The 8694-nt window shown below is 46.3% G+C and overlaps 1 protein-coding gene across 2 annotated transcripts in view; it reads right to left on the bottom strand.

Moving 5' to 3' along the window:
* Window positions 1-615: 615 nt before the first annotated feature.
* Window positions 616-8694, bottom strand: part of b4galnt1b (beta-1,4-N-acetyl-galactosaminyl transferase 1b) — an 86060-nt gene continuing 77981 nt past the window's right edge. For both annotated transcript variants that reach the window (XM_052009544.1, XM_052009545.1), the window contains 3 exons: window positions 8347-8487; window positions 2645-2882; window positions 616-1299 (listed from right to left, as the gene is read on the bottom strand). In XM_052009544.1, the coding sequence (XP_051865504.1) occupies window positions 1082-1299; window positions 2645-2882; window positions 8347-8487 (597 nt within the window). In that variant the 3' untranslated portion in view covers window positions 616-1081. The remainder of the gene's footprint in view (window positions 1300-2644; window positions 2883-8346; window positions 8488-8694) is intronic.

Raw genomic sequence — 8694 nt, 5'->3', positions numbered from 1 at the left:
CATCTGCGGAGGGAAATAGACAGTCAATGTTTCAGGTGGAAACCCTTTATCTGGACAGATGGAGGAGGGGGGAGTGGAGACAGTGACAGAGGCTGGGAGGTGAGAGGTGGAGGTGACAGAGGGCTGCAGATGGTGGGATCTGACAGGAGAGGAAGGTGGGGCATGGAACCAAATAAGGGAGGTGGGGAGGGCAGGTGGGAACAGTGGGGGGGGAGGGGACCCAGTGGGAGGGGTGTGTGGGTGGTGGGCAGATGGAGGAGGGGAAAGAGATGGTGACGGGGGCTGGGGTGGGTGTGGGAGGAACTGGGGAGATCAGGAGGAGAGAGGAAAGGGACAGAGGGGGAGCAGGTTACCTGAAGTTGGAGAATTCAATGCCCATTGTAGACTTCCCAGGGGGAATATGAGGGGCTGTTCCTCTAGTTTGCGTTTAGCCTCACCCTGGCAGTGGAGGAGGCCGAGGACAGACACGTCGGGGTGGGAATGGGGAGGGGAACTAAAGTGGCTGCAACCGGGAGATCCTGGAGGTCACGGTGGACGGAGCGCGGGTGCTTGGCCTAGCAGTCGCCTGGTCTATGTCCGGTCTCACCGATGTAGATCATTTAACTAGGTCATCAATTAATCACTAAAGAGTCATTTATTCTGGCAAATTGCATTATTAACTTTGAACGTGGGAGAAAGGCTTTTATAGTAACTGAGTCTGGAACAGGTCAATTCTAACATCTAGCTTGTGATAACCAAGTGATTGGCATGGTAGAACACGATCGAACACAGGGTTAAGTTATCTCAGACTCAGAAATGGACTTGAAACACAACTACTTTTAAAACTCAGCCAGTTTTAAAAAAAGAATTCTTAGTTCTTGGCTCTGGAATTCCATCTTTAGCAGCCTTTACAATCTAAGTTCCAGCTTTTCTTAAAGCTCTTCATGAGGTGACTGTTATGTAAAACTTAGGCCCTAATCCTAAACACTGGAGCATTTTGCTCAATTCTTTAAGAGTTCTTAGCTCTCTTGACATCAGGCACGACATTAAAGATTAGTTTCGGAGTCTCTTTCTTTCCCCTTCTTCAGTGTGGTCCCTGGTCTTAGTTCTTGATCATACACTTAAACCTGTTTTTCAAGTAAAAAAGCCCATGCTTCAGCTGGACGTTTGCCTCTGACGACTTGGGATATCGGAATTCTTTGTAGGTTTTCTCATTTTCATCGGCCTTGCTCCAGGGCAGTTTGATCTTGGTGGCGTGATCCACAGTGACGTCGTCACATGACCCAACATGGAGAAGGCCCAGTCCATCAATAAAAAACTCTGTCAACAGGAAACATATGACGGAACTGTTAGCTCAATCCACAAGGCAGCATCGACAGATTCAGCAAGCCATTTTATCTTATGCTTATAATCACACAGGAGGCCATTCAACCCATTGGATCCATGTCAGCTCCCAGAGCAACAATCCCATCAGTCCCATTCCCCCTCTCCTTATTTCCCTGTAGCCCTGCAACTTATTCACTTACACACTGTCCCATCAACTCCCCCCAGATCCTACCCCTCACCCACACACCAGGGGCAATTTACAGCGGCCAATTAACCCACCAACCCGCACGTCGTTGGGATGTGGGAGGAAACCGGAGCACCCGGGGGGAACCCACACGGTCACAGGGAGAATGTGCAAACTCCACACACAGGATTGAACCCGGCTCACTGAAGCTGCTGTACCACAGCATTTTGCAACACAGTACCCCGCCAGGGAATCTCCAGACAGCTTTAGCTCTCTCAACTGTCTCAGCCACAAAGTTAAGCAACCAGAGTGTTGTGTACATGGGAATTAAGATCAAATCAGAAGGGCCTTCACTGACATTTCTGACTACGCAAGTCAATTTTTTAAACAACAAACTGCTGGAAGAACTCAGCAGGTCAGGCAGCATCCGTGGAGGCAGAGGGATGGTCGACGTTTCAGATTGAGACCCTGCATCGGGACTGAGAGTGTAGAGGGCCCATAGCCAGTATAAAGAGGTGAGAGGGAGGGGTGAGGCAGGAGCCGGTAAGTGATTGGTGAACCAAGGAGGGGTGAAGGATCACTTTTCTAATCTGTTGATTCTCTTTCAAAATGAATGCCAAGAACTAAAAAGAGCGCAGAAACCGTAGACCGTAAGAGGCCTCTGGAAGGATATAGGGATGGGGAAGGGGTGAGGCCATGGAGAGATGTCTTTTTATTTTTCAGTTTCTGGGATTCACTGGCAAAGCTACCAATGTTTGTTGAACAAAATGGTTTAAGAGCCAACCAAAGTCAATCAAATGGGGTTTACAGCAACCTGGTCGTCTGTGTGTTCATTGTTATTAAGACTATTAGTTGTTCCAGATTTCCAACTGAATTCAAATTCCACAGTTGCTGCTGTAGGATTTGAACTCAGGCCCCGGGATTGTTGGTCCAGGTCTCTGGATTACCAGCCTGGTGATTTAACCGCAGCACCATCACCAGATCCTCAACACAAGGATGAGATTTTTAAAACAGAGGTGTCACTAGATCCAGAATAAATGTCAGGCAGAGAGCACAGGGACAGTGGGTGAATCACCAACTTTACTCCACACCAGCCGCACCACCCCCCCCCCCCCCACCCCCGGCTAATCACGTCGAGACACAACGTCTCCTCACCTGAATGTGCCACCCTCGTTAACCTGGGGTCAAACCCCACCCGCTGCACTTTGTCCGTGCGGGCCAGGAAGAAGTTGACCACACCATCGGTGACCACACAATTCGGGAAGCCCTGCAAGATGTGGTAGTGACCCATACGAGTGTGTAGGCAGTCGCCTTCCTCTCCCCCTTGCTCCACGCTGATCTGGTGCCGGAAAGTGGTGGCAAAGCCAGTTTTCTCTCGTACTGCCCCTCCAACCTGCAGTAGGGCACATGAGCAACAGGGAAAGTGCTAAACAATTGCAGTACTAAACAAAAATCCATTCAAACATGTCACACAATGAGACACAATTACAATAACATTTTAGATGAACAATGAGAGCTTTAGCAGATCATTTTCAACTGCAAAGCACTGAAAAAACAGCAGGGCTATGCAGTCTAGAGTCAAAAACCATAAATCATAGAAACCAGATGCATCACGGCTTGTTACGGCAACTGCTCCACCCAAGATCGCAAGAAACTGCAGAGAGTTGTGGACACAGCCCAGTCCATCACGGAAACCAGCCTCCCCTCCATGGACTCTGTCTACACTTCCCACTGCCTCGGGAAAGCAGCCAACATAATCAAGGACCCCTCCCACCCCGGATATTCTCTCTTCTCCCCCCTCCCATTGGGCAGAAAATACAAAAGCTGAAGGACATGTATCACCGCACTCAAGGACGGCTTCTATCCTGCTGTTATCAGACTTTTGAATGGACCTCTCATATGTTAAAGATCTTCTAATCTACCTCGTTGTGGCCCTTGTACCTTATTATCTACCTGCACTGCACTTTCTCTGTCGCTGTAACACTATATTCTGCATTCTGTTTTCTTTTTTACTATCTCGGTGTACTTATGTATGGAATGATCTGTCCGGATGGCACGCAAACAAAAGCTCTTCACTGTGTCTCGGTACACGTGACAATAAGAAACCATCCTGACTATCAAACGCCCATTTGTACCAATCCCATTTTATTCTCCCCACATCCCCATCAATTCTCCCCGATTCTAGCACCCACTCACACACTGGGGGCAACTTACAGTGGCCAATTAACCAACCAACCCACATGTCTTTGGGATGTGGGAGGAAACCGGAGCACCGGGTAGAATCACACATGGTCACAGGGACAGCGTGCAAATTCCACACAGACATGACCCAAGTTCAGAAGCCGTGAGGCAGCAGCTCTACCCACTTTGCCGCCCCCTTCTACTTATTATGAGGCAGAAATAGCTGGTAGCTATAATGCTGAACAGCAAAAAAATGGGGGCTTTTACCAAAGGTAATGTAATAATCAGGGTGGGCGCCTTTAATCTTTACAGAGACTGGGAAAATCAAATTGGCAAAGGTACTTTTGAGGGCGAGTTTATGGAACAGCTTCAAGAGAATTTCATAGAACAATATGTTTGCACCCAATCTGGGAGCAAAATATCTTAGACCAGGATTAATTAGTAATCTCAGAGTAAATTATTCTCTGGCAAGGAGCACTGATAATATGACCTGCAGATTAATTTAATAGTAACAATTTTAACTCCTCAAGTCTTGAATTTAAATAAGTGTAATTACATGGGTGTGGTGGGCAAGTTGGTAAATAGATTTATTATTGTCACACGTTCCGAGGTGCAGTGAAAAACTTTGTTTTGCATGCCATCCATGCAAATCATTTCATCACATCAGTGCATTGAGGTAGTACAAGGGAAAACAATAACAAAATGCAGAATAAACAGTTACAGAGAAAGTGCAGTGCAGGTAGACAATAAGGTGCAAGGGCCACGACGAGGTAGTCTATGAGGTCAAGAGTACACCTTATCGTACTAGGGGACCGTTCAGTAGTCTTATAACAGCCTTATAATAGTCTTATAATGTTGGCCTAGGTAAACTTGGGCAGTAGGTTAAAGTATAAGATGGTAGATTTTTACAGAAATATTTCATAATTCTCAACAAGTGGACATCTGGCGAAGCTAGTGGAGAATTTAACAGAACAGTATTTATGGATGGCTTTAGGTGAAAGGAAAACACTTGTATAGATGCAAAGATTATTGGCAGATCTGAGGACTGTGGGAACATGTAGAAACCAGCAATAATAATTGAAAAATGGATATAAAAGGAGTCAACAGAATAAGGGAGTAAACTTGCAAAAAATATGTAAACAGGTAGTAAAACATTCTGTAAGTCCATAAATCAGAAAAGAACAACAAAAGCAAATATTGGTCCCTCAGAAGTTCAGACAGAGAAAAACTAGTAAAGCGAAATGAAGCAATGGCAGAGATGTAGAATAAATATTTTTAATCTCCCTTCCCAATAGAAGAGGCTAAAAGAAGATTAAAACTAGTTGGAAATCAAGGGCCAAAAGAGAGTGAAAAAACACTGTCAATAGAAAACAAATGTAGGCAAATTAAGGGCTGCAGAATCCCTGGGACTGGTGCCTAGGATTCTAAATGAGGCAGCTGCAGAGATCGTCACCTGAAATTCTCCAGATCCTGGATATGTCCCAAATGGACATTGAGAAAGAAGAGAGATGGTTAATAGGGAACTAATATCAGTTCCTCACGTAAGGCCATTATATCAGATAAAGGTTCATGTGGTTAAGGTAAATGTATTAACATAGGTAGAGGATTGTTTAACTTAAAGAGCTGAGATAAACAGGATATTTTCAGATTGACAAGCTGTAACTTCTGGGGTGCAACAAGTATTAGCGCTGGGGCCTGAACTTTTTACAATCTATATTAATGAATTAAGTCAAAGGACTGTGTATATCTTCTAAGTTTGCTGGTAATACAAAAATGGGCAGAAATTCAAGATGCAAAGGCCCAAAAAATTCCTTCCCAAAACCTTGCTGTGTAGGTGAGAATAAGTTTAACCTGGAGAGAGGAAAATTGCAGCCATTTCCAGGTCTCTCAATGCCCAGGAGGAAATCTGACTCTTGACATTCAAGCAGGATTTGCATTAACATTGGAAATTTTTTCCAAAGTAAAACTTCCCCAAATGACTCAGAACATGAACTGATATTCACCAACCTCACTGGTTCCTGTTTACTCCCTGACAAACAAGGTTTTATTTCCCTGAGTTCGTGCTGTTTAAAGGGCCAGTGCTCACACTGCATGCCTGGTCTCGCTGAGAGCTGTGAACTCCTGTGACCTTCAGTATAACCTCACACACGTGGCTGGCTGCCTTGCCTATGGAGGTCACTCTCAGCTTTCTGACCTCAGGACCACTCCAGGCCGCTGCTGCTGATCTCTGCCACATCTCACAGTTTGCTGCATTAGGGAGGTCCCCCAAACTCCACACTCAAGGAGAGGAGACCTCACCCACTTTTCCTTTAGCCTTAAGGAGCAGGCAGAGAGCAAAGAAGATTTGCTGGAATTGTACCTTTCCCAATTCAGGATTTCATAAATTCCACTCATGTGGTTTTACTCCTTACAGAGACCTCCCTGTTAACTTCCCTGCCAGAATCACACGGCTGTAGCTCTGGAAGGTCTCCCTGGTCCCATTGCACAGCCAGTTCACCTCCTTCAGGCACTGCTCTTCGCCAATCTGTCCCGGGAGCACAATTCCACCACTCCCAACCCTCTGCCCCCTACCACCCCCACACTCGAACCCCCAACCCCCCTGCTTCACTTCAGCATCCATTCTTTCAGCAGCAACACAATCCAGTAGCTGGAAGAGTGCTGCTTGCATTATAGCTGAGGTTGCAGCTGCAACACTAAGTGCCAGTAGCTGCGAGAACTTGTAATAGATCAATAGCATAGCAGATGCTGAAATTGACACAGTGCCTGTTACACGGGGAAATCCAAAGATGCTGTTCTGGGAGCCCTGCAACTGAAGATGGCTACCTTTCAGAATGAGGATTAGGGTGATCCAAACACTATCTTATTGTCATTAAAATGCAATAAAGCGATCTCTATGCCAAAATGTCTGCAAGGCAGATTAAGTGAGGGGACTAAAATATGACAAATGAACCATAAGAACATTACAAATAGAAACAAGAATAGACCACTTGATCCCTCACGTCTGAGCCATCATTCAAAACCATGCCTCACACCTGAACCATCATCCATCTTTTACTTTAGCCCCACTTTCCTGCACTAACCCCATATCCAAAATCTACCAGTCTCTATCTTGAATATACTCAGTGACCCTCCACAGTCCTCTTGGGTATAGAATTCCAAAGCATCATCACCCTCCGGGTAAAGAGATTTCTTCCCATCTCTGTCCCGAATGGCTGACCCCTTATTTTAAGATTGTTATCCGCAGTTCTAGACACCCCAGCCATGGGCAACATTTACCCTGTAAAACACCATGAGAACTTTGTACGCTTCAACGAGAACATCTCTGATTCTTCCATACTCCAAAATACAGGCCCAGTGTGCTTAACCTCTCCTCTTATAACAAGCCCTCCATCTCAGGAATTGATCTGGTGAACCTTCACTGCACCCTTTCTATGGCAAGTATATCCTTCCTTGGTTAGGAAGACCAGACCTTGCAAAGGATGGTCCGTTGAATACGGAGGCTGGCAGGATGGAAGGTGAGGACCAGGGGACCTCTGCAGGCACGGTAGTGTAGCGGTTAGCGTAACGCTTTACAGCGTCAGCGACCCCGGTTCAATTCCGGCCACTGTCTGTAAGGAGTTTGTACATCCTCCCCGTGTGTCTGCGTGGGTTTCCTCCGGGTGCTCTGGTTTCCTCCCACATTCCAAAGATGTACAGGTTAGGAAGTTGTGGGCGTGCTATGTTGGGGCCAGAAGTGTGGCGACACTTGCGGGCTGCCCCCAGAACATTCTACGCAAAAGATACATTTCACTGTGTGTTTCGATGTACATGTGACTAATAGGATATCTTATCTTATCCTTGCTCTGTCCAGGGAGAGAGGGGTTGAGAGCAGAGGTGCAAGCAATGGACAAGATGTAGTCAAGAGCTCTGTCAACTTTGGTAGAGGGGAAGCCACAATTCAGAAAGGAGGAGGACATCTCAGAGGCACTTGCATGGAAAGAGCATGGTTCCTCTTGGTGAGGGGATCTAGAACTGGAGGACATAGCTTCAGAGTGAGGGGTCACTCGCTGAAGATGGAGATATGGTGGGTATCCAGGATGTGCTGCCAGAGGAAGTGCTGGAATCAGATACAATCACTATGTTTAAGAGGCATTTAGACAAACGCTTAAGTAGGGAAGACATAGAAGGATACATTCCTAATGCAGCAGATGGGATTAGTGCAGGCAGAGAAGTCGGCACGGACTTGGTGGGCCGAAGGGCCTGTTTCTGTGCTGAATGACTCTATGAGGAGGACCTTGTTCTTTCAGAAAGTTGTGAATCTCTGGAATTCTCTACTTAGAGATCCGTGGAGGAAGTCATTGAATATAATCGAGAATACAACTGACAAGATTATAGGAGTCGATAGAGGAGGTGAAAAGTAACAGAGAACGGGCGTAGAAGTGTTGAGGCCAATATCAGATGGGCCATGTTGAATGGCGAAGCAAGTCTGAGAGGCTGACCAACCTACCTCTGCCCCCATCTCTTACGTCCCCTGTAGCTGCCAGCCAGAAAACAAGATCAACACGGGGACTTCACTGTGTGGGAAACAGTGGGTAAGTGACTGGTACTTAAGTCCAGATGGGAGTGCACTCCAGGGTTGCCCGATCCCACACAAAAGCTACTTGTTGACAACTGAAACATTAAACCTCAGTTCTTACCAAGTCCAGGGTTGTTTTCTCCAAAATGTCCACTAGTTTTTCAACTTTGGTATTTGCAGTGAAAATGAAGTCATCATCGACCCAGAGTAGATACTTGGTTGTGACTTGGGAGATAGCCAAGTTCCGTCCAGCAAACCAACCCTGTGGAGATCACACGTCTATTATTTCTCAGCAAACTCACAGACAGATCCGAGAAAGTGTCCGTGACACAGCTCAACCCGACCTCTATCTCCTCACTGACTATGAATTGGCCGCAAAAAGCCTGCCTGGGGAAAGAGTTGAAGGAGCAAGGGATGTTGGCAAATTGCTTTTACACGGGGGATTTTTGTTTTGGTCGTTCAGTGGCAA

This window comes from Pristis pectinata, chromosome X (assembly GCF_009764475.1).
Source record: "Pristis pectinata isolate sPriPec2 chromosome X, sPriPec2.1.pri, whole genome shotgun sequence".
NCBI classification, from domain to species: domain Eukaryota; kingdom Metazoa; phylum Chordata; class Chondrichthyes; order Rhinopristiformes; family Pristidae; genus Pristis; species Pristis pectinata.
The sequence above is the reverse complement of the archived record's forward strand: the minus strand, read 5'-3'. Positions and strand labels throughout refer to the sequence as shown.